This window comes from Lampetra fluviatilis, chromosome 35 (genome assembly GCF_964198595.1).
Source record: "Lampetra fluviatilis chromosome 35, kcLamFluv1.1, whole genome shotgun sequence".
In the NCBI taxonomy this organism is placed as follows: domain Eukaryota; kingdom Metazoa; phylum Chordata; class Hyperoartia; order Petromyzontiformes; family Petromyzontidae; genus Lampetra; species Lampetra fluviatilis.
Genome location: NC_136309.1, coordinates 10,898,598 through 10,925,338, shown reverse-complemented (window position 1 = coordinate 10,925,338; position 26,741 = coordinate 10,898,598). Strand labels below are relative to the sequence as shown.

Below are 26,741 nucleotides of genomic sequence, written 5' to 3'. Positions count from 1 at the left end.
TGTTGTTGCTTACGACTGAATGTGTGGTGGCGATGTTGTTGCTTACGACTGAATGTGTGGTGGCGATGTTGTTGCTTACGACTGAATGTGTGGTGGCGATGTTGTTGCTTACGACTGAATGCGTGGTGGCGATGTTGTTGCTTACGACTGAATGTGTGGTGGCGATGTTGTTGCTTACGACTGAATGCGTGGTGGCGATGTTGTTGCTTACGACTGAATGCGTGGTGGCGATGTTGTTGCTTACGACTGAATGTGTGGTGGCGATGTTGTTGCTTACGACTGAATGCGTGGTGGCGATGTTGTTGCTTACGAGTGAATGTGTGGTGGCGATGTTGTTGCTTACGACTGAATGTGTGGTGGCGATGTTGTTGCTTACGAGTGAACGTGTGGCGGCGATGTTGTTGCTGACGACTGAATGTGTGGTGGCGATGTTGTTGCTTACGACTGAATGCGTGGTGGCGATGTTGTTGCTTACGACTGAATGCGTGGTGGCGATGTTGTTGCTTACGACTGAATGTGTGGCGGCGATGTTGTTGCTTACGAGTGAACGTGTGGCGGCGATGTTGTTGCTTACGACTGAATGTGTGGTGGCGATGTTGTTGCTTACGAGTGAATGTGTGGCGGCGATGTTGTTGCTTACGAGTGAACGTGTGGCGGCGATGTTGTTGCTTACGACTGAATGCGTGGTGGCGATGTTGTTGCTTACGAGTGAATGTGTGGTGGCGATGTTGTTGCTTACGACTGAATGTGTGGCGGCGATGTTGTTGCTTACGACTGAATGCGTGGTGGCGATGTTGTTGCTTACGAGTGAACGTGTGGCGGCGATGTTGTTGCTTACGACTGAATGCGTGGTGGCGATGTTGTTGCTTACGACTGAATGTGTGGTGGCGATGTTGTTGCTTACAACTACGGACTCGAGGGAGTTGAGAAAATGTGGCCATCCCAACGCCAGGCAGCGGCGACACAAGAGACGCAACAATAGACCGGTTTCACCCTCATTATGGCATCATCAGTACGGTCATGGTTTGAGCTGGTGGTCTGGACAAGGCTGAGTGTTTTTGAACTCGTGCGATGCTGCTCGTTGTGTGCTGTTTGCTATATTTTCCGGCCCGCGGTATTTTTGTTCAGATGCGATGGATTTCCTCGTCATTTACAGACGTGAATTATCGTGGGATACAATGGGTGCATATCCCCACATTCATAAACCACTTCCCAAATGTTTTATACGCGCCGTGACCTTGCGTGCACAGATGCAGACGTGTATTTACGCGTGCCACGGCGCAAGACACCTTTATTGCCATTGTCTCGACTTGCGGTGTCACATTTATGTCAATGTACACCCGGGGGAAAAAAGACACTGCATTTTTATTCGAAAGCAATTCGGGTCTTGTTTTCAACGTGCAACGCGGTTGTGATTTTTTTCATTGAGCATTCAAGCCGATCCAGTCTGAAGTGTTTGCGACATTCCGTCCGCGGTGTCGCGGCGTTCTGCATCGGCCGATGTGGCCACACTCGTGTATCGAGCTGCGGTTATCTTGCCGCCGATACCGGCCGGGGAGAATCCCATCGGTCAGGATTCTCAAAGAATCACGACGGCACGGCTCCTTGCACGAGATCGATGGGCCACGTTCAGATTTAAGTGACGTCATCTCGCAACAACGTCGACGTCATCCTGCAACGCGATGACGACACAATGCGACACGCCGCGTCACTTGCCCAACGGTGCTCCTGATTCGTACCCGGCCACGAGACCTGGGCGCTGTAATAGAGCGGTACAATTGTACACCCGATGAAATCACCCATCAGAGGTTTGCCCATATATGGTATTGTGGATCGTTAATCGAGATTAATAGTATCGATTCCACTCAGTCGATCCGTAATTCACAAACATCAAAAATACCGGGTGTCATCGTAACTTGCGGGTTAATCGCCGTGTCGATTCATTGCCAAATTGATCCGTCGATCGAGTGATGATGTCACACGCGTACCCCCCCCCCACCTTCATTTGGATGGCTAATATCAGCAAGATGGGCGATTCCGTCGCAGTCCGCCCTCATAGGAACCACAGCGCGCCTCGTTCGGTTGCCTTCATTGAAGCTTCGCGAGCCAGCGGATCGCGAACGAGAGAGCCGTAACAACAACATCTGCCATTCGCCACTAAGTGGCGGTACCATCACCACGACGCTTGTGCCAGGCTATGTGCACCTTGAGGCCACGTGAAGTGTCGAACGCCCGCTGGCAGGTCATGGGGCAGACCCAGGTGCCACAGGTTGACTGACTGAGATGACTGGCTGATGCACCACCCGTGCCCCCTACTGTGCCAACTTGCTGTGCTTAGCCACCCGGTGCTCCGCTCGTTGTTGTGAGCATCGCTCCTCCGCCCTCCGTTGTTGGAGGGCGACTGCTTCCAACTGCCCAGTAGCGTCCTTCACGAGCCTCCTTCACAGAGACCGATCTTGACACCGCTGGTACCAGTCATCGGCAAGTCCACTCAGCTCCACGTCCTCCTGTACCACATCACTCCATCTCTTCTCTAGCTCGTGCCGCGCTCAGTTAACCCCCTCGATCCGGCCGAACAAAAGCTGTTTAGGCATGCGGTGGCTGGGCATGCGGGCTACATGGCCCAGCCAACGCAGCCTTGCCTGCCGGAGGAGCCGTAACACGCACACGCACGCGCACGTTTATCGGGACAGGAACACTTCAGCCGCCGTTTGAAAAAAAAAACCGTGCACTAATAAAAAAAAACTCAAATCTACACGCGTCGTGCACGCACACACAAAGCCACCCCCCGGATTCGTCTTCCGCGGTAAACGGGAGACGCAGAGAGCGCTCGCAGAGCCGGTGGAGAAATGGCGCACCGGGCCAGGTCAGAGCGGCTTCCCCGCCTTCTGGCAGTAGTCCCTGTAGCCCCGGCAAGCCTTCTGCATGTCCGTCAGGAACGCCGGCACGCCGGACTGGAAGAGAACGGGGGCGACGTTTTGTTAAGTGACGAATGCGCGGAGTTCTTGTCGTTATCTGTGCTCGTGCACCACTTCCCTCCTCCTCCCATGATATTTACTCAACGACTTGTTACATTCTCGGCAATGTAAGTTTATGGGCCATGTCAGTCTTTAGGAAATGTAAGTCTATGGGCAACTTTAGTCTATGGACAATACTCTTTTTTTGATGGGTGATTCCGTCGCAGTCCGCATTTAATTTAATTTCCATTTATCTTAATTTTTTACCTACGTGGCTTTACCGAAAAAACCAAAGAGTACGAATCCTTGCAGTCACGAAAACTTCAAATCTAGAATCAAATCTAGAATCTATGGACAATGTAAGTCTATGGGCAATATTAGTCTATATTTCTCTATGTGCCATGTCTAATACGCCAGAGATCATGGCCTTCCTTCCATTCAGCTCTCTCCATATTTACTCAAGAACTTTGCACTATATTCTCCCAGTTGCATCCAGCTATTCAAATTCCTTATGGTGTAACTAAATTTCTGTCTTCCCCGACTTATTGTACCTATAATTTTCCCAATAAAAACACATTCATTTTCAGAATTTTGTTTTAACATATCCAAAACCATCTACCTCGCCTTTCTCTAACCATTCTTACGAATCTTCACCTTGCACGTGCTCTCCGTAATGCACGTGTTGTGTAGTAGAACCACGTGGAGACGGAGTTTACTATAAGGGCGATTTCAGTTTATTAGCACTATCACGTCCAGCACTCAAGCTCACACCAGCGGTAGGTGCTCTCTATTCTTGGTCCCTACCCTGGACCTCCGAACTCTATGCCGTCCTACCCTCGCCTATCCCTTGGGCTCTCTCACTCAGGCCAGGGCAGGGGCTCATCCAACACCGCCCGGCAACGAGGAGAGAAGAACCCACTCTCTCTCAGCCGACCCTCACTGAATACTTGGAGCCCCGCTCTCGGCTATCCACTTTGGCTCTCGCACTCGTCTGCCCCGGACGGGGGTTCAGCCAACACCGTCCGGCGACGAGCGGGGGAGAGACCTCCTGCAGCCGCTCCTTACTCCGGGCTCCCACAACGACCCCGCCTTCGTCACGGGGTCCCCCTTAAGTACCCCTATGGCAGCTCCTCCCCCTAACTCGGCCCCGCCTTTGTTCCCGAAGGTGCCCCCCTTACAGCACCCGTGACATGACGTCACCCTCCGCTGTCAACTCGCTCGCACCTCCCTCTGTACGCACTCTCATGGTTGCTCACACTACTCCTCTACACACCTATTACGTGGACCACTGGCAACGCAGTATCACGCAAAACGATGTTAAAAAAATATTTAAACAATTTCATTTTGTCAATGACGCAACTAAAATATTACCAATAACAAAAAGTTCCTTCATAATAAAAATGTCATATATATAAGTCCGATTTATCAAGATTGGGCAAGGCAGCAAATCAACAACAAAACAGTCCCAGGCCACACGAAGATAATACGATCCCTCAATGTAATGGCACATTAACATTGAACTATCGATACACAGGTCATGATCCAATATACAAATCACATCTGCAAATGTGACTGGAAACCAACATGAATCTTCTTCTTCAGAATGTTTTTTTTTTAAAGAAAGATTCACTACGTTAAGGGAGGACACAAGATTGTTCCAAAATGTTGGTGCTGCAACGGCAAAGGCTTTGTCACCTATTACAATTCTTGGTCTCGGGATATCTTAAAAGGCAATTAGACTCATGTTTCTTGGGTTTGACAACAATGTGAAGACGCACGTGACCGAAGCCAGGATTACTGCGGCACTCGCTGAAGGCTTCTGCTTGGCAGGGCTGACCACAGCAACTGCCCGCCCCGAGCGGCCTCTTGCGACGCTATGTTGGATAGCGCACTCAAGCGACGAGGCCACGTGGCCCTTCACTTCGACTTTGAATTAAAGGGTGACAACCGCCTTCGAAGGCCAAGAGACGACACCATCAGCTTGGTGGGGGGGGGGGGGTGCGGCAATGTCAATTTCGGGGGCCCCAATCTTTGATTTGTCTCGCACGGTTTGTTGAACTTCTTTCGCAGATATTGCGGCTCCCCTTGCCTAATCACATCATCGTGACGCTCACGGTCTCGGACACTGTGGGGGCGCTCCGTGCTTAGTGTTGTTGTTCTTTGACACTTGCTGAAAACATATCTCATGGTTGTTTGTCAAGGAGGCCCCAAACTCGTAGCTTTGGCCCCCACGTTCGTTTTGCTGCTGGCCCCCTGGATTACGGTAGTTACATGAAATTGGAACCAATTGTGAATACATTACTCACGAGGGACAGTGCACCATCCAGGGCCACCGGCGAGATGGTACGTGGGTGCGCTACGTGGATTATTGCATCATGTGCTGGAGACCATCACGTAATTTTAAACAACACACCGTTCGAACGGTTAAGGAAAGTAAAGTTCAATGTGGGACAGGACACACATCGCTCGGAGGGACGGCGGTCAAGGGTAACGACGGAGTGGCAGTCAAAGGAGGGAAAGGATGGAATGCGCCCGAGAACGAGGCCGCCAAGGGAGATGGAGCGATGGAATCGGCTCGGGTGCGGATACCAGGGTGGATTATGAATTACATCGCACGATCGTGAGAGGAGGCGGCGGCGGCTTGGGGTGGCCTTCATCCAGCAGTGGATTGACTATGATGATGACGATTCCATCTCCTGCAGATATACTTTATCTCCGCACGACGTCGGGGTGCGGTTTGTTATCGGGACTTGAGGGAGATGAACGCGAGAGCACGCCTGCGTCGTTGGCAGGGCGGGCGGGCGGGCGGAGGATTGATGGATGGGTGTTTACTGGAAAAAATATTTAATATTCTCAGCATTCTCTTTTGTTAACAGGAAAAAAGCCCTGCTTGCGAGATGGGCTGGGGTGATTTAGCCGTTCGAAGGGGCGAGGTGCCTTTCGCTTTCAAGTGGCGCCAAATGTGCTTCTTTCCGTACTTATCGTCTCCGCCGCCGTGTTATTTGTCCGGCGACCCCCCCCCCTTCCGCCCCCCGTGATGAATGACGAGCGGGTCGCCGGAGGGTTTTTTTTTTCCGCGCTGACAAAAAAAAGAAGGGGGGGTGGGCAACGTTGTCCACTCGGCGATTCTGGCCAAAAATTCCGTGGGAGTTCCGGACGGCTCCGTTTTTTTTCTCTCGCTGGAAGGCGCGCCGGGAGAGTGCGAGCACGCAGGGGGGTGGGGGGGGGTCCGGGGGGACGACGACGACGTCGCTCGGGATTCTCGCGGATGAAGGAATTTTTTGACGAAACATCCCACGTGCAGCGCCAGATGGCGGGGAGCATTGCGGTAAAATAATTTGTTGTACCGGTGCCTCTCTGCCGCCCGCCTCCACCGACCCGAACTGAACTGGCTTTGGTGAAGTATGGCAAAATAGCCCCCCCCCCCTCCCCCCATGACTGACACACTGCCGGGAGGATCTCGTCCAACAGTGGATTTACAGACCGGCTGGACAATCGAACAAATTATTCAATGGATGAGGCATTATTGTTACATTTGGTGAGTAACCGGCAAACGCTTCGGCGATCCACTGCTGGATGAAGGCCTCTCTATGCCGTGTCGGTCACGGGCGTTGGTGTACGGTGCTTTTTCTGCAATCTTTTGCTGCCTTTTCTTGGATTTTCTGTTTGCACATAGTGACATATTCACTTTAAGATGTTTTCTTGTTCATGTTTTTGTTTTTTGTTTGTTGCGGTTGCACCCGATTCAAGGGCCGAATGGCTCACAGGGCTATACCAAATAAATGACACTGAATGACCGGACTTCACCACGCTGGTCAGCGTGTGGGTTCGGTGAAGGGCTGGGTGAGGAGGGTGGGGTGGGGCAAGACTGGTTCAGCAACCCACTCTGCCACCGACGGTAGCCGTGGCTGGGAACTGAACTCTGCCCCTGCAGCTTCGTGTGGCACCACGCTCACCGCTGCGACGCCCCCCTCCACCAATTGCCATTGACAAGTCCAAAATGCATTCTGATTGTGCCACGCAAAACATTGGGCACTGGGAGCTTCAATTCTCTTGCTCCCATTCCAGCCGCTGCATTTTTTTTGACCGAGATTGATAGAATTTGCGACGTCCTCCCGTCTCGATCCAGTCATCCACACGAGGAGGAAGGTGGGGGGTGGGTGGGAAATAATTCTCTTGGCACCGTCCACATTTCAACACACTTGCAGAAAGTTTAACACGCAGGTTTCCGTGACCAATATCCATAATAAAGTTGTTTTGGGTGAGAGCGCTTAAATATAAATCTGTCGTTAAAGCCGCCACCAACAGATCCAGCCAATTACAGTAGTCATGTTTGTGACGTAAACAAAACATGCAAATTAGTTACTACTTTAGCTCACAGTAGTAACTAATTGCCACGTTTTATTTAAGTGATAAACTAATCGGCCCTGTGTGGAGGGTTTAATGACACATTTATATTTGCATGATCTAACCCAAAAAAACACATTCACACTGCACAAATTCTGCCTTTCGCAAGCCAGCCGTGGTGCAGACGCAGGGCACGTCTATGACCCGCGGTCACGTGGAGGCGTTGCCGCTGGCCCCGCGTGGCCACGCGTGGCCCCAGCACGAGAGCACTCACCTTGGCGGCCCAGTTGATGAGCCAGCTCGGGATCATGCCTCCGGGGTTGTCGTAGTAGTGCATGAACACTGCACCCGCACGCACAGACACACGAGACGGAAGAGTTATTTTTGTTGTCCGTGCTGACAAAATTGCAGTTGTGGCGGAGGGGAAAATATAATAAAAGAGGGCGACTGGAAGAAAGCGAGTTAAGAATGGGAAGGAGGCGTTGCGGGATGCAGCGAGAGAAACGAATGGAAGTAGAAATCACGCTGAGAGCAACGAAAAAATATTTTTGTTAAAGACTCGGGACACCCCCCCCCCCCAACGTTCGTGTCCGCCGCTCGTGGTACCCCCCTTGGTTGGGGCACTGAGCCCAATTCTACCCCTCCCCCCCCCACCGGCCTTCACTATGCCCTGCCGTGCACCCAACTCGGGCTGCTGCTGCTGCTCGCAGAATTTCTGTTGCCCCCTCCTCTCTGCGCTGGGCGCTCTGCAGCGGGCCCGCGTTGGGTTGTAGTGGAAGTAGCACAAAAATACATAAACACGGCACGGGCAGTGAGAGAGGTACAGCAGCGATGGAAAAGCCGAGGTGACAAGTGCAGTCCTGTTGGTAACGGTCATTGTACGTCACGTCGTGTCTATACCGGTGGCGATTCCCAGTCATAGATTTATTCATAGATCCAGTCAAAGATGTATTTAGCCATTTCTGGTTTAAATTGAGATCCCTTCCCTTTACAACTCACTGATCCTCCGCCATTCCCAAGTGAAGGGTCGTAGAGACTGCCCCAGTAGCATAGCTTGAAAACGAGAGCCAATCAACAATGTTATGCATTGTTTTAATTCTCAGTGACCTAGAACTAGTAAAGTGGACTACGTTTATTTCGGAAACATTTTGGCTGTAGACCAGTGTTATCAGAGCATGTTTGTTTACATGTCCACCACAAGTACGTGTGGTTAATGCAGACTTGATTCCTTGCAAAAAGGTTTCTATTTGGTGTTTGAACATCTTAACACCTGTTTTATTGCCAGAAAGGGTAAACCCCATTGTTGTTTTTCATACTTTGTAGCCGGAGAAGTGGTTAGTTCGTCAAGAGGGGCAACGGGCAAAGGGGAATTGTGGGAAAGGGCAGCAGGGAGCAGAGCGCAGGAGAACGCGGGGGGGAGGGGGGGGCGGTGTCGGACGCGCCGGGGCCATCGAGACGAAACAAACAAAGGAGAGGATGAATCCACGCGTTGGCAGCGTCGCGTTGGCAGCGTCGCGTTCTCCCCGCACCGTGTGGACGGCTCGCGTTACCGCGCCGCCGCCGTGACGCTGGCAAAGTCTCGACTGCAGCGGCGGCGGCGATCGGACCAACGCAGAGCCGTGCCGGTTCCAGTAGTGAGATGTTAACTACCTTGCCTGGTGTACAGGAAGTCGTGGATTCGATCGCGACGCTGACACCTGCTGTATACAGTATTTGGAATTGCGTCTCCCTCTCCCCGTGGTCACGTGCATTTTTTCAGTTTTTTCCCTCCATATTTAGAATGAACGTGTGTTTAGATTATTTTGCTGCTGATTATTGGGCTGATATAAGTTTCCACATGACAAGCCACTTCGTTGAGCTATCATTGTGGCAAGTTCGCTTCTGAAAAAATAGCTATACAGCTCAGTGGGCCTGGTAAAAAAAATTATACTTTAGATATCACCATGGGAATAAACAAATTAAGAGAAATTATATTGGTTGAATAATTCTTCAGAGACAAGACCATGATCAAATTGTGATAGAAGTGAATCTTTATCCCAACACTAAACCTCTAAAATGTTGTAAGCCCGATATTACCTTTCAGCCTCCACTGCTCGATGCTGCCCGTGCTTATACACCGACGGACGAGGCAAGGGAGTAGAACGCTCTACCCCGAGTTTACCCACGTCGTCTCAGCGACCCCACAATCCATCGCTTCCCCAGCACATGGAGTGAAACATCGGACGTCGCGCCAGACAGCACGCGGCACGGCACGTCGACGCCTCAGAGAGTCACGCAGCATCAGCAGCACAACCGCGAAAACCGACACGACCACGGGATAATATTCTTGGTTCTTTCGGTAAAGTCACGTAGAAGGGAAATAATAAAATAATAAAAATAAAACATAATATTTTATTAAACGTAATATTTTATCATGTTTTATTTTATAATATTTTATTATGTTTTATTTGAATTTTTGTTATTATTTCCCTTCTACGTGACTTTACCGAAAGAACCAAGAATATGAATCCCTGCAGTCGCGAAAGCTTTAAATCGAAATTTAACCACGGGAGAGTGTAATCTCCACCGTGGGTGCAGCAGGCCGTGGGTGCAGCAGGCCGTGGGTGCAGCAGGCCGTGGGTGCAGCAGGCCGTGGGTGCAGCAGGCCGTGGGTGCAGCAGGCCGTGGGTGCAGCAGGCCGTGGGTGCAGCAGGCCGGGCCGTACCCTTGGTGCCGTGCTTGCCGTTGCTGGTGAGCGCCAGGCTCTGCAGGTAGTCGGTGACGCGCACTACTCCGGCCTTCTCCACGATGCCCGGTACGTCGGCGCTCTTGGCGACGACGACCCACACGGTTTGGCCGCCCACCTCGATCTCTCGCCGCTCGCGCGTGTACACGTACTGCGCTTGCACCGTCACGGAAACTCACGGGCTGGGCATCCGGCCGGCACATCCACCTTTGCCGGCACGCGGCAGCCGCAGCTGCGGCAGCATTTACCCCGTCGCGTTCTCAACGGGTCACTCGTTTCCCAGAGGCGTCCGCGGTGAAGCTCTCTCGGCATGTGTTTGAAGCCGTGTTATAGCCGATCGGTGTCTTGGCGTCCTTGTTATAAATCTTTGGTGGGTGGAGCGGAGGTGCAGCGGTTAGCGCGTGTTCGATCGTGAACTCGGCGAACCACTACGTTCGATCGTTCTGATTCCCGGCCACAGGGAATATCAGTGGCGCATGGTATTATCTGTGGTATTACCCACGGTGTTACAGTGAGGTAAAAAAGTATTTGATCCCCTGCTAATTTTGTACGTTTGCCCACTGACAAAGAAATGATCAGTCTATAATTTTAATGGTAGGTTTATTTGAACAGTGAGAGACAGAATAACAACAACAAAATCCAGAAAAACGCATGTCAAAAATGTTATAAATTGATTTGCATTTTAATGAGGGAAATAAGTATTTGACCCCCTCTCAATCAGAAAAAATTCTGGCTCCCAGGTGTCTTTTATACAGGTAACGAGTTGAGATTAGGAGCACACTCTTAAAGGGAGTGCTCCTAATCTCAGCTTGTTACCTGTATAAAAGACACCTGTCCACAGAAGAAATCAATCAGATTCCAAACTCTCCACCATGGCCATGACCAAAGAGCTATCCAAGGATGTCAGGGACAAGATTGTAGATCTACACAAGGCTGGAATGGGCTACAAGACCATCGCCAAGCAGCTTGGTGAGAAGGTGACAACAGTTGGTGCGATTATTCGCAAATGGAAGAAACACAAAAAAACTGTCAATCTCCCTCGGCCTGGGGCTCCATGCAAGATCTCACCTCGTGGAGTTGCAATGATCATGAGAACGGTGAGGAATTAGCCCAGAACTACAAGGGAGGATCTTGTCAATGATCTCAAGGCAGTTGGGACCATAGTCACCAAGAAAACAGTTGGTAACACACTACGCCGTGAAGGACTGAAATCCTGCAGCGCCCGCAAGGTCCCCCTGCTCAAGAAAGCACATATACATGCCCGTCTGAAGTTTGCCAATGAGCATCTGAATGATTCAGAGGACAACTGGGTGAAAGTGTTGTGGTCAGATGAGACAAAAATGGAGCTCTTTGGCATCAACTCAACTCGCCGTGTTTGGAGGAGGAGGAATGCTGCCTATGACCGCAAGAACACCATCCCTACTGTCAAACATGGAGGTGGAAACGTTATGCTTTGGGGGTGTTTTTCTGCTAAGGGGACAGGACAACTTCACCGCATCAAAGGGACGATGGACGGAGCCATGTACCATCAAATCTTGGGTGAGAACCTCCTTCCCTCAGCCAGGGCATTGAAAATGGGTCGTGGATGGGTATTCCAGCATGACAATGACCCAAAACACACGGCCAAGGCAACAAAGGAGTGGCTCAAGAAGAAGCACATTAAGGTCCTGGAGTGGCCTCGCCAGTCTTCAGACCTTAATCCCATAAACAATTTGTGGAAGGAGCTGAAGGTTCGAGTTGCCAAACGTCAGCCTCGAAACCTTAAATGACTTGGAGAAGATCTGCAAAGAGGAGTGGGACGAAATCCCTCCTGAGATGTGTGCAAACCTGGTGGCCAACTACAAGAAACGTCTGACCTCTGTGATTGCCAACAAGGGTTTTGCCACCAAGTACTAAGTCATGTTTTGCAGAGGGGTCAAATACCTATTTCCCTCATTAAAATGCAAATCAATTTATAACATTTTTGACATGCGTTTTTCTCGATTTTTGTGTTGTTATTCTGTCTCTCACTGTTCAAATAAACCTACCATTAAAATTATAGACTGATAATTTCTTTGTCAGTGGACAAACGTACAAAATCAGCAGGGGATTAAATACTTTTTTCCCTCACTGTATCTGTGGTATTACCCACGGTGTTATCCGCGGTATTATCCATGGTATTATCCGCGGTATTATCGTGGAATTATCCTGTGGTATTATCCACGGTATCATCTGTGGTATTACCCACGGTGTTATCTGTGGGGTGGTGGGGGCAGGGCTGTAAATTATTACTATGGACCATGCAGTACACCACTGTCCAAGTCTGTGCTCCTACAACAGAGGAGGGAGAGCACAATGGCGCGGACTCTGAACTCTCTCGCTCTGCCCAAGCCCTCTTGTCGCGGCCAGTAGCATCGCATTGCTGCTGCCATCACACTCAATGCATGTACTGTACGTACGTTGAACTTCTTTCGCCCCGCACGTAGCCAACCGCGCCAATGGGAGGTGCGCGGGGAAAGGAGGGAGAGATGGAGAGGGGAAAAAATGCCTCGAAAGAAATGGGCCATGTTTTATTGCAATTGTCCTCAACGTGAGAATCGGCGCGGGGCTCGGTGGAGATGGTTTCGCTGCGAGTGTTTGACATGGGCCAAGCGTGAGCGATGACTGTGATCACGGCACGGCGGCAGCATACAGCCGGTGGTGGGGAGCTGGTGGGGGGGGGGAATAGGGGCTCTGAGATCAATGCCGGAGTCAAGGAAGATTTAAGCGCTGGCACGCGATGCTCCGTACGGGGAAAATCGGGCACCGGGTCGCTTAGGCGGCCCTGACAGACACTGAACCCTGACCCTGACGCTGTGTACAATGTTCCCTTTCCTGTGCTCTCCCCTTCCTGTGCTTACTTTCACTTGCTTTGTCTTCATAGGCTGAAAAGGATATAGGGAGCGATAATACACGATTAACGTGGATATAGGGTCTGATAATACAGGCTTAATATGGACAGGCCATGCCTTGTACCGTGGTGGTAGTGCCGTACACCAAATTAACCATACTCCAAGCCGGCCTCGCAGCGGTCCGCAAATGTACCTTTTCGTTTGAATTTTGCCAAAATATCTCGAGGTTTCCATGACTCACATTGCAGCCACTTGGCACGGGTGGGGGGGATATGTGTGTTTTTCCGATTTCTGTCAAGGTGTGCATCTTGCTTTAACACGTAGTAGCAGTTGGCTTTTGCGACCAATATTGTCAATAATAGAGTTTTTTTTGGGTTAAATCGCGGAAATGTAAAACGTGTCGTTGAATCCGCCACCACCCGACACAACCAATTAGTAATGTTTGTCACGTGAACAAAACGCGCTAATTAGTTACTCATTCAGTAAATGTCAGAATGTACATGCGTAATGTACACACATAATTTACATACATTATGCATGTTCATTAATTGTGAACTAACCCAAGCAAGAGTAGATATCCATTGTAATTCATACGAATACATTCACCCCTCTTCTGGTCGTCACAGCTGATTGGCTCACAAGTGACGACATCACATATATCACTCTATTAAGACCACAACTCTGGCTTCCGCCTGATGATGCTGGTTGTTGTAATTACCAGTGAAACGTCACGGTACTCGAATTGTCAATGTTGTGGGTTTACTCTCCAACACACAAGCGGTGTGCTGAGGTAGTGACTAATTGGCACGTTTTGTTATCGTTGACAACCCTTACTAATTGGCCGTGTCTGTTTGTGGCGGGTTTAACGACACGTTTGTATTCACGCAACCGAACCCGCCCCCAACAAAAGAAACCTCTACGATGGTGTACATCTTGGCCATCTCGCTTTAAGGCAAAAAGACACCGAGGCAAAGGCCAAAGCAGCGGACGGCGGAGGAGATGCCATCGACGTGGCAGCAATAACCGCGGGTGCGGGGTGGTTCGGGGGGGTGGGGCGGCCGTGATGCGGTTCAAGGGAGGATACGTCTCTGTTTGAGAGCGGGAAGGGATACTTGACCTCCCAGTAGACGACCTTCTCCCCGGCGTGGTCTCTCTCGTACAGCTCTGTCGCACGCAGAGCACGCGCACGCGCGACACGTCCACGCGCACAACAGACGCACGCACGCCCGCAACAACGACGACAACGACGACCACGGGGCCCGTCGGCACCGTTCGGCCACACCCGGCACGGTGGCGACGCACGCCCGGCAGTGTTCCGGTCAACCCAGGGTGGACCTGGCGAATTGGATCGTATCACGCGTCAATATCAGGGCCCTTGACAAAAGTTCAACCCTGAACGTGCCTGATCTCGTCAGACCCCGGAAGCTAAGCCGGTTGGAGCCCGGTTAGCCCCCGGTTGGATGACCTAGTCGAGGTCCAGTCCAATCGATGGCCCATCCTTTTGCCCGCCCGCCGGACTGCCCAGCCGTGGGTGAGAGTGGTTGAGATTGTCTCCTCGGTGGCTAGGAGATGTTAACTCTCTCGCCTGGTATACAGGAGACCGTGGGTTCAATCCCGGACCCTGGAAATGCCTGTTGTACATTTGGAGTCTATGTCATTCTCTCTTTCTCCCCGTGGTGGTCAAGTGGATTTTTCTCCGGGTCCTCCGGTATTTCCCTCCACGTTTAGAATCCACGTGACGCGTTAAGAGTATTTGGCTGCTATGCATTTCCACGTGGTGATAAGCCACTTCGTTGAGCTATAGCCAGGGCCGGATTAAGGCACGGGGCGTTAGGGGCTGCAGTCCAGAGCTGGAGGGCCTCCAGAGATGAAGTGAAAAGTTATTTAATTTGTGAATGCTGAATTTAATTTGTTGTTAGCCTTGTAAAAATAAATTTTATTTTTCTTTAACTTTGTTTTCCATATGAAAATATTACTGGGGGCCTCACAGTACCTGTAGCCCAGGGGCCTACACAATCTTAATCCGGCCCTGTGCATAGCTCAGAGGGCCTTTCCTGGTAAAATAAAAAGTTTGTAGTTTAAATAGTTTTTTTATATTTATTTACTTATTTTTAGCACGATTGGCTGCGTACGGTGCGAAATAAGTTCAACATACATACATACACGACGACGATCAGGTGTGTGTAGGTCATCAAGTTTTTTTTTTTTTAACCCGGACACCCGCACATTCGACCAGGCCTGGGATGTGCGGTTGAGCAACTCTCGCGAGAGCACGGAGGGGCGGTGAATCACCCTTGAGGCTTTCGCCATCACTTGCCATTGGAATCGGTTTAAACTTTTCCCGCGGTCTCATCCACTGTGGGCCCCCCCCCACTGACCCCGAGGCGTGCTGACGACCAACGGTGAAGGCGAGGACCCACGCACCTTTGACGTAACTGTCCCAGGTCCTGCGGTACTGCAGGTCCATGTAGACGTCGGCGTAGAGCTGCGGCCCGGCGTCCGGGAGATCGCCAAACACCTTGTACTCGTAGAGCCCCGAGTGCTGCCACGCAAAGGCAAAGAAGGTCCCCCGTGAAAGGCTGTCGGGGCAAGTGCCATTCGCGAGCAGCGGCACCTACGGAGGCCACTGCCGCACACCGGGTGGTCGGGTGGCCAGCACCACGCCCGGCCGCCTTTGTACTCTCCACTGCCGATGTTCACACACCGCCTACCGTAGGTACTCGTTTAACAAGTTGAGGCGACCTGGGACGAAGGTCGCAAACCGGTTCAAATATCAACATTCGCCACCATTGTTCGTCGAGAGCGGGAATAGAACTCGGGTCGCCGGGCTCGCAGCCCCCCTAACCGCCGCGCCACACGGAAACGCGCGTGGGAGGCTAAAACATCCAACACCGACCGCCCCGTTTGAACTTTATTAAGTATTCATGGCGCCGTATTCATGTCCCAAGATTTCTTCATAATGAATTCAAATTGCTCCATCGCAAGTTGGGCACGGGGCGGGGATGCCACAATAATCCCCGCCAGGGAATGAGACCACCGCGGGTCATCCGACACGGAGCCGGGGCTCCGTTGCCACACACTCGAAAGTTCACGCTGCCTGGTAATGCCGCTGGCGCGGAAATTCGAGGTAGCGATTGGCACCGCGGCATTGGCTCGTGTCCACAGCGGGGGGGCGGTGGCGGTGCCTGCGACAGACGCCGGCGGATCGCACCACCGCTCAGCGCTCCGCGTCTCGGTTAGGGTTCGTCTACCGTTGGCTGTGTCGTGCCTCACCCACCCCTCCATCCCCATCCTCACAGAGTGTTTGTGTGGCGCGCCCCTTCAAAGAAGGTCACGGCCACGGGGTTGACCGAAAGGCAGATGTGGAGTTGCACTTTGCGTGCACGTACGTCGACCGTCTTTTGTGGCCAACCGTGCTAATCAACAAGACGAACATGTACCGAGACAAACATGCACATGCTTTACTGGTTGAACGCAGGGTCTGCGCGTACAGGTGATTTGGGAGATGACGCGTTTGGGTGCGTTTGAACAATTTGCCGTACAAGTCAGCAAATTGAAAATGACCGTGACGATGCGTGATATAGCCGCACCGTGACCTGAGTCACCGGCGATCGATAACAACGATGGCAGTTGGGTCTCCGACCCGAAGCCTCTCCCTTAGGTCGACTCGGACTAAAGCGAGCAGCAGTTGCGGCGTGGCCGTGTGTGTGTGCGCGTGCGTGCGTGTGTGTGCGGAGTGATAGTGTAGCGGTTAGCGTGCTCCGAGCCGAGTTCGATTCCCGCTCATGGCCAACATCGGTGATGAATATCGGAACCAGTCCTGGGCCTCCCCTAGGTGGACTCAGCCTCAAATGAGTACCTGGTACGGTGTGTAAACGTTACCACTCGGGAAACAAAGGCGGCCGGGCATGGTGCTGGCAACCCACCCCCTCGTGTGCCGTGCCGGCTTTCATAGGTGCTCGCTAACAGCACTTTCCCAAACAGTCTGTTAAGGCTATACGGGGGATCTTTGTCTTTGTGCGTGTGTGTGTGCGCGCTCGATCACTCGGCTCGACGGGGATCGTTCACCTCGCTTTACCGCCTCATCCCACTACGGGCGTGCGTCAGCGGTTGTTGATCCCGGTCAGAGCAATTGGAATTGCTGAGCGAAGCGCTGTTTGTGACTCGGGCCCTGTCATTGTACGCTGGGCGGCGGCGGCGGTAGCGGTCGTTGTGTGGCGACGGCAGCATCGACGCGGCACTGTCGAAGCGGCGTCCGCTTCTGCGCCACCGCGCCGCCTCCATCCTCGTTCTCCACAACTATCCCACCTCCACGCCTTCCTTCACCCCCGGCCGACGGAGCCCCGTGGCCGTTTAAAGGACGCGATGCAACGTCTCTTCGTGGCTTGTTGACACCCCCCCCCCTTCCCCACGTTGGCTGTAGACGGGTGGGGATTCACATTTCACACGGCGCCAATGTCACCATCGAGCCAGGAGCCGAACAAACTGCGATTGGTTACGACGCTCGCTCGGCCATTGTCTTGCGGTGTGCTCGACGCGGCACCTCGTGCGGCACCACCATTAGCAGCTCGCGCTTTCATGGCCGAGTTTCTACGGCGGGGACCAGTCTATCCATAATCAAGGTTTTTTGGTCAGATCGCGTTATTTCTAAATGTGTCATAACCCTCCACCACCCGACACGGCCAAACAGTAAGAAAATGTGTCACGTTTTTCAAAGGACAAAATAATTCACTTCTTTAGCCCACCAGTGTGTTGAAGAGAGAATCAACAGCATTTTAAAATTTGAGTAGTACGACGTATCGCTGATAATTACAATCAGCTTCATCGGGCAAGAATTAAGCTGATTGTAATTATCAGCGAAACGTCGTGCTACTCAAATTTTTAAATGCTGTTGATTCTCTTTACAGTACACCGGTGGGCTAAAGAAGTGAATTATTTTGTCCTTTGAAAAATGTGACACATTTTTTACTGTTTGGCCGTGTTGGGTGGAGGGTTACGACACATTTAGAAATAATGCGATCCGACCCAAAAACCTATATTATGAATAATATTGGTCGCGAAAGCCTACGTGTTAAATTGACCAGTCTATCCGTTGGGAAAGTCGACTGACGACTTGCCACAGCTCCGTACAGCCGGCCGGCAGTGGCTACGCTTCTGCACGTGGCTGCTCGTAACCGGCCGCTGTGGAGGCAGCAGCTAGGGTTGGTGGATCACCACTGCATAGATGCTGTGTGAAACTCCCTTCCCATGGGTGTCGAGGAGGAGCGGTGTGTCCTGGCTCGCCAGAAGGCGGTAACGGCAAAATGTGAGGACTCCACCTGCTTCGTCTGTATGGGATAGAGCGTTTCCCCCTCACACGCGTGGGTTTTCTCCCACATATATAAACACTCTTTAATGTTGCCGAAAACACCTCAACATACGTAGGGGACCGCAGAGCTTGGGAAATCGTTGGTGTCGCCAGCTCAGTGCGTGGCTGCTGCTGCTACTGCTGCTGCCGCCTTTCCTCACGTCTCTGGTTCCTCCTCCTGGCGTCTCTGAATCGTCCTTTACGAGAGCGAGCGAACACTGTGCAGCCCATTGCACGTCACCATGATTATAATTATATGAGTATTGTGTTACTCTTTAGACAATTGATAATAATACTTTCCAGTGGCATAGTGACATTTATCAGCTCAGGGGGTTGCGGTAATCAGTCAGGTGGGGCCCCCAGTATTTGAGTTGTCTCGCACGGTCGCACCACATCGCGGCTCCTCCTGCCCTCATCGCATCCTCGTTACTACGCTCACGGTCTCGAACATTTAACGCTGTAGGGGCACCTTCGTCTTCGCAAAATGTAGCCACCACAGCTCCGTAGTTGAACCTGTTTGCAAAACCCAACTCGTAGGTTTGGCAACAGGGGGGGGCAAGGCCCCCCCGCCTGCCCCATGCTGCTGGTTACACCACTGATACTACAGCGTCATTCGTGCTCATCGCATTTCCCGTAACACTGTACATTAATCTATATATATGTAATGAGAGCCTATGCCCGGCTCACGTGGTGAGTGGCTCTGCCGGTCCTGCTCTACAGCCAATGGGGGGAGAGCCTGGGAGCATGGCCCTGGCGTGATCGAGGGATGTCAGCTAGGAAGATTGGTTCTGTTGCTCTTGGCCTCAGCCAATGGGAAGACAAGTCAGAGACGTGGTCCCGGGAGTTGATGGAGTAATCTGGAACATTCAGCGCAGGCTATTAAGGATTGGCTGGAGCGTACCACGTGACCCAGGCATTAAATAAGGGAAGAGCCGAGGGACACGTGGTCAGACGAGGAACGAAGAGAGAGAGGGGCCACGCGCGAGCGGGGCTCCGAGTGCCACGTGGCGGTGCGTCTCTTGCAATCTGTCTGCCCACTTCCCGTTGCCTGCCAGCAACGGGGAGTGCTTGTGAACTGAGAAAAGTAAATAAAAGGACCGATTCCACAAGCTGTCTCCAGAGTGTTATTACATATATAAAAGGGAAATTTGTGAATATGTGTGTCTGTTCGAAATGTTTAGCATACTTCCCGACGTGCAATAAACTTGAAATTTGGCATGTGGGTAGCTTCCAGACTGTACACAATGGAAAAAGTATAAAAATATACTTTTTTTTTTATTTTGGGGGGGGGGGGCGCAATAATGGATATATTTTGTACGCAAATGAGCGGTGACGTCACATCTGTGATGTCACCCGCATGCGGAAGCGTCACGCCGTGTGCCTGCTGACGTCACGCATCCCCCACCCTCCGCGTAGGCCGTCTATTAATCCAAGACAAGAATCCAAGTCTCGGGCGAAGCCGGGTAGTAAAGCTAGTGACATATATATAATGACCGAAAATGACCCCAAGGCAATGTGCAGCCTAACTGCTATTCAAAGATAGCCCGAGGTCTCTGATTGGAGGAAAGAGGCCTCCACAGGGCTTATGCAGTGATTGGAGGAAGAGTTTTGAATGAGAATAGGCGGGAAACTGAGTGGAAAACCCAGCGGCGAAGGTCGGGACTCGTTAGAGGGGAAGGACAGGGATTGGCTAAGGGAAATAGGGTGAGGGAACATTCGAGAAAGTGGCTGAGGGATATACAAGGGTAGAGCACGAGGAGTCGGGACGTCCAGAGGAAGATACAAGCTGCAAGACACGCACGAAGCCGAGGGTCCCTTCTTGTGGAAGCCTTCAAATGAAAGTGGCTCTTCATGTAATTTGTCGTCGAGTTGTTACAGTTAGAAGGGACCCAAATCCACCGCATACAGCCACGAACCAGGCGAGTGAAGACTCCGACTACCACGCAAAGTCGAAAAAATAATCATTCAAATTAAGAAATGGCAGCAAATCAAGACGAATAGAGTTGAACATTCTGTTTAACACGGAGTAAGCTTTCGCGAGCACTATTATCCATAATAAAGGTTTTTTGGGAGTTAGATCGCGTAAATATGTGTCGTTAAACCCGCCACCACCCAACACAGCCATTTAGTCATTTGTGTCACATAAACAGACCGTGCCAATTCGTTACTAGAACAGCACACCGGTACGTTGGAGAGTAAACCCACAACATTTACAATTCGAGTACGGTGACGTTTCGCCGGTAATTACAACAACCAACATCATCAGGCCACAGCCACAGAGTTGTGGAGAAATCCTCCTCCTGTTTTGGTCTTAACTAGAGGAGAGATAAAAGTGACGTCGTCACTTGTGAGCCAATTAGGCTCACAGCCCCATCATCATCATCATTGTACTGCTGTCAAACCCCCCAATGGTTTCAAATGTGTGGCGGCCCTCGTCACCGACGATGTCTTACCGCCAAACTAGTTACTACTTCAGGACGGTGACGTTTCGCTGGTGATTACAGCAACCAGCTTCATCAGGCGATAACCAGAATTATGAAGAAGAGAGTCTTCCTGTTTCGTTATTAAACATTCTGGTGGTTGATTGCATACCTGTCAACCCCTTATCAGTGCCCCTACCTTATTACAGACCACTTCAGACCTTATTGATCACCCCGTGCCCTGATAAATCTCAACGTTCACCCTACAGAGTCCCATCACGAGGGAGAAACACAAATACATTTTTGTTCCTGTGTTGAAACGGCTGTACGCCCTATGGACCTAAAAACTCAACTTCCCTGTACAAGAATATGGGGTTAAACCGTGATGGGTTGACAGCTATGATCTATTATACAGGTTTGTGGGGAAAGCTCCTAAATTAAGAATGGTTTGTGGGTTAGATCGCGTAAATGTGTCGTTAAACCCGCCACCACCCGACACAGCCAACTAGTAAGGGTTGTCACGTAAACAGAACGTGGCCAATTCGTCACTAGTACAGCACTAGTATGTAGTGTAGTGTATAGTGTAGTGTATAGTAGTGTATAGTGTAGTGTATAGTGGTGTAGTGTATAGTGGTGTAGTGTATAGTGTAGTGTATAGTAGTGTAGTGTATAGTGTAGTGTATAGTGTAGTAAACTAGTACAGCAACACCGGTGTGTTGGAGAGCCAAGCCACAACATTTACAATCCGAGTACGACGTTTCGCCAGTAATTACAACTAGCTTCATCAGGCGACAGCCAGATTTACGCGATATAACCCCCCCCCCCAAACAAAACCTGTATTGTGGATGCTATTGGTCGCACAAGCCGACGACTGGGTGTTGAGGTACAAGCTGTGAGCTGGAGACTTTGAACTCGCGGCCAAGAGGCGAGAAGCGGTGTGGCCGGTCGGACAGCATCGCTCGCTCCAGGCTCCAGGCGGAGGTCACGCACGCGTGGACCCGGACCCGAGTGCACGTCTCGTGCATGCGGCGTCAGAGAACGAGAGAGACGGAGGCGGTAGTAGGGGCAGGGGGCACGGGGCAAGCACCTCTCTGTAGAAGCGGTGGATCTTGATGCCGGATGACTCCACGAAGAACTCCCAGCCGCCTTCCAAGCGCGGCGCTTCAAGCTGCGCGCACGCGTCTGTGTAGAGCGACTCGGGGAAGCGCGCGGCGTGCATCGCGACGCACCAGCTGGGACTGCTGCTGCTGGTGGGGTGCTGTGTGGTTGTGGTGCTGTGTGGTGGTGGTGTGCTGTGTGGTTGTGGTGGTGTGCTGTGTGGTTGTGGTGGTGGTGGTCTGCTGTGTGGTGGTGGTTGTGGTGGTGGTGGAGGAGGCGAGGGAGCGAGTCGTGAGCCGCCGCTGATACCGCCACGACTACTGCCGGGTTCACGGACGTCGCCACCGCCGTGAACCGCGACACGTGCAGAGCGCCTGGGGGCGGGGGGCGGGGCGGGGGAGGCGCTCACAGACAGCATTCACTCACTCACCTACACACTCACCTACACACTCACTCACCTACACACTCACTCACCTACACACTCACTCACCTACACACTCACCTACACGCTCACTCACCTACACACTCACCACCCACACACTCACCACCCACACACTCACCACCCACACACTCACCCACACACTCACCACCCACACACACACCACCTACTCACTCACCACCCACACACTCACCACCCACACACTCACCACACACACACTCACCACACACACACTCATCACCCACACACCACCCACACACCAACCACACACTCACCACCCACACACTCACCACCCACACACACTCCACCTACTCACTCACTCACTCACCACCCACACACTCTCCACCCACACACTCACCACCCACACACTCACCCACACACTCACCACCCACACACACACCACCTACTCACTCACCACCCACAAACTCACCACCCACTCACTCACCACCCACACACTCACCACCCACACACTCACCACCTACACACTCACTCACCACCTACACACTCACCACCACCCACACACTCACCACCCTCACACTCACCAACCACACACCACCCACACACACACCACCTACATACTCACCACCCACACACTCACCACCCACACACTCACCACCCACACACACACCACCTACTCACTCACCACCCACACACTCACCACACACACACTCACCACCCACACACCACATACACACTCACCACCCACACACTCACCACCCACACACTCACCACCTACATACTCACCACCCACACACTCACCACCTACACACTCACCACCCACCCACTCACTCACCACCTACACACTCACTGACCACCCACACACTCACTGACCACCCACTCACCACCTCCACACTCACCAGCCACACACTCACTCACTCACCACCCATACACTCACCACCCACTCACTCACCACCCACACACTCACCACCCACTCACTCACCACACTCACCACCCACTCACTCACCACCCACACACTCACCACCCACTCACTCACCACCCACACACTCACCACCCACACACTCACCACCCACACACTCACCACACTCACCACCCACACACTCACCATCCACTCACTCACCACCCACACACTCACCACCCACACACTCACTCACCCACACACTCACCACCCACACACTCACCACCCACTCACTCACCACTCACACACTCACCACCCACTCACTCACCACCCACACACTCACCACCCACTCACTCACCACCCACACACTCACCACCCACACACTCACCACCCACACACTCGCCACCCACACACTCACCACCCACTCACTCACCACCTCCACACTCACCAGCCACACACTCACTCACCACCCACACACTCACCACCCACACACTCACTCACCACCTACACACTCACCACCCACACACTCACCACCCACACACTCACCACCCACACACTCACTCACCACCTACACACTCACCACCCACACACTCACCACCCACACACTCACCACCTCCACACTCACCAGCCACACACTCACCAGCCACACACTCACTCACCCACACACTCACCACCCACACACTCACCACCTACACACTCACCACCCACACACTCACCACCCACTCACTCACCACCCACACACTCACCAACCACACACTCACCACCCACACACTCACTCACCACCTACACACTCACCACCCACACACTCACCACCTACATACTCACCACCTACACACTCACCACCCACACACACACCACCTGATATTGCCCTGCTGATGATAATCGTGTGGGAGTGGAGCTCTCCTCTGGTACAAAGACAAAGATCCCCCGTCTAGCCTCGCGTTTGTGTTATTCGTACGAGATTCGTAGAGTCTGCCACTTTACAGAATGGATTTTCTCCGCTTCCACCGCCTGATATGAAAGCATTGGGGGGCAGTTCGTTATTTTTAAACAGCATCCACAATTCCGCAGCATTATGGTTGTCCTTTGACAGCTACCACGGTCAAAAAAGTAACTTATTTTGAATTCATTCTTGCTGGATTTAATCTCGACGATAATTTGAATATAAATATAAAAATGTATTATATTGTCCTGCAACCCGTCCCTCGTTTGGTGTCTCCAGCGACCAACCTCTGCAGCCCAACGGGGTTCGTGTTGGTCTCCAGGGGCGGTCAGGTTACTCCCTCCGATATGAAAAACAAACTAAACTTGCAATTCGGAAAGTGAAATTTCTCTCCTGACTTTATTTTTGTATTTAGTTTTTTTGTAATTCTCACGCTTAAGTACCGCCACTTGTGTCCGCCCTGCAAGCCCTCCCGATCTAACGTCCCCCCCCACCACCACCACCATCCTCCATCCGAACCCGGGGGGCCACAGCCAGAGATGTTGCCCCACGGGAGCATCGTCCAGACCACTCGGGACCACCGGGCAGCCGACGGTGCCCGGCTGGCTGCGCGAGCCTGCGGGGCCCCCTTTGCTGGCTCACGTGGTGGGGTGCGTGGCACGCGGTGATCTGATGGATGGGTTCACGATGAATGCGTTTGTCGCCACGCGGCTCGGCATCTGCACGTATCGTGGAGAAATCTGACGAGCTGTGAAGCTCTTTTCTCACAGATGTCCAGTCGAGGGGCGGGTCAGGAGAGTTGCAGCAACAAATCATTCAAAACAACAACTGCAGGAGTGCCAGAGTACGAAGAGAGGTGAGAAAATCACTCAAAATGAAGAATCTACAACTATATTCTTGGTTCTTTTGGTAAAATCACGTAGAAGGGAAATAATAAAATAAGAAAAATATTAAACAATAAAAATTCTCACGACGTTTCGACTACAACACAATCAATCATCATCAGGTGTTGGCCAGTGTTATCAGAACATGTTGGTTTGCATGTTCACTACAAGGACTGTGTGTGGTTAATGCAGACAAGATTCCTTGCAAAAGGTTTCTAATTCGGCGTTTGAACATCTTACCACCTCCTGTTTTGTTGCCAGAAAGGGTCAAACTTCGTCTTGTTTCTTCATACTCTGGGATGTTTCACATCGCCGTGAGTAGACATTACTCGAGGTCCAACGGTGAATGAGGTCATCGTTTAATGTTGATTCTTAACGCTCACGATACGTGCATCGTGGTCACGTATGTAAGAGCCGTATGCTTTTTTTTCTATTCAATATGTTGTAAATGTGTGTGTGTGTAGGTCGAATCCGCCTCAAATGAGTACCTAGTGCGGTGTGTAGTTAAACATCGCAACTAGAGAGACAAAGGCGGTCGGGCGCGGTGCTGGCCATCCACCCTCTCCTGTACCGTTCCAGCCTTCATAGGTGCTCGCTAACAGCACTTGCCCCAACAGTATGTTAAGGCTGTACAGGGGATCTTTGTCTTTGTGTGTGTAAAACAGGGGCCCCGAGAGAGATAGAGCGACAGCTATGGGGATGCCTTCATCTAGCAGTGGATTGATGTTGGCTGCTGCTGCTGCTGCTGCTACTGATGAAGATGACAGCTTGTAATGGGCTCACGGTCCACTCCTGCCGCCACTCGAGATGTCGAGAAGTCACGAAGCAGACTGCGATCTCATTTCGCGACAACGTGTCGAGTGGCCGAGTGGGGCGAGGTGGGGGGGGGTGACGATTCGGTTCCACCGGGGACTCATTCACCAGTCGGTGCCGTCTCAACGCTGTCGGCGCAGCGGCTCTCACCCCCCCCCCCTTAGCCTGCGACACGCCCCGCCGCTGTTGACACGTGCTCACGTTTGTGACGCGGTGGTTAGGAGGTGGGGTGGACATTGTGACGGAGGGAGGCCATTGTGGGCTTGGATCAGGCGGCACCGCGTTCCCGCAGGCGCGCGGGCCAAGATTCAGGTGGCGGCGCTGCTCCCGCGAGCCCCAGCGGGTCCCAGCGGTCCCAGTGGGTCCCAGCGGGTCCCAATGAGTCCCAATGGGTCCCAGCGGGTCCCAGCGGGTCCCAATGGGTCCCAGCGGGTCCCAGCGGGTCCCAGTGGGTCCCAGCGGGTCCCAGTGGGTCCCAGTGGGTCCCAGCGGGTCCCAGTGGGTCCCAGTGGGTCCCAGCGGGTCCCGATGTGTCCCGATGAGCGTGATTGCAACCGCTGCCAGCTGCGTCCTTGCGGCTCGTACCGCGTGTCGCTCGGCAGTGATGTCCCCGACGATTAGACTCGGAAGCGGCGTACGGAACGGCTCCCAGCACGTGGAAGCGAAACGTCGGACATCGCGCCGAACAACACGCGGGGCGACCCGAAAGCCCACCGGGAGTGCCGTAGAGCACAAGCCGGATAGAACACCCACGTAGCGGTGTAGCCCAGTAGGTGTAGTGGGAGACCCAGACCCAGCGGTGTAGCTCAGTGGGTGTAGTGGGAGACCCCAGCGATGTCACCCAGTGGGTGTAGTGGGAGACCCCAGCGATGTCACCCAGTGGGTGTAGTGGGAGACCCCAGCGGGGTCACCCAGTGGTGTAGTGGGAGACCCCAGCGGGGTCACCCAGTGGGTGTAATGAGAGACCCCAGCGGGGTCACCCAGTGGGTGTAATGAGAGACCCCAGCGGGGTCACCCAGTGGGTGTAGTGGGAGACCCCAGC

At 52.4% G+C, this 26,741-nt stretch overlaps 1 protein-coding gene across 1 annotated transcript; it reads right to left on the bottom strand.

Annotated features, from left to right (window-relative positions):
- Positions 1 to 1,282: 1,282 nt before the first annotated feature.
- On the bottom strand, positions 1,283 to 22,099 carry PCTP (phosphatidylcholine transfer protein). Its single transcript, XM_078872930.1, has 6 exons — positions 21,754 to 22,099; positions 15,324 to 15,441; positions 13,984 to 14,063; positions 10,009 to 10,180; positions 7,579 to 7,646; positions 1,283 to 2,954 (listed from the first exon to the last, which is right to left on the bottom strand). Exons 1-6 carry the CDS (start codon positions 21,883 to 21,885, stop codon positions 2,868 to 2,870), a joined length of 657 nt encoding a protein of 218 aa, XP_078729056.1. The 5' UTR covers positions 21,886 to 22,099; the 3' UTR covers positions 1,283 to 2,867.
- Between the last annotated feature and the right edge of the window lie 4,642 nt (positions 22,100 to 26,741).

What these genes read in the sequence shown, in the direction of transcription:
- PCTP (XM_078872930.1), bottom strand. Translation starts at nt 21,885, where the DNA reads ATGCACGCCGCGCGCTTCCCCGAGTCGCTCTACACAGACGCGTGCGCG. An exon ending in TCCACCGCTTCTACAGAGAG is followed by an intron (nt 15,442 to 21,753) that starts GTGCTTGCCCCG and finishes TTTGCGTGGCAG; the next exon opens with CACTCGGGGCTCTACGAGTA. An exon ending in TCCCGCTCTCAAACAGAGAC is followed by an intron (nt 10,181 to 13,983) that starts GTATCCTCCCTT and finishes GTGCAAGCGCAG; the next exon opens with TACGTGTACACGCGCGAGCG.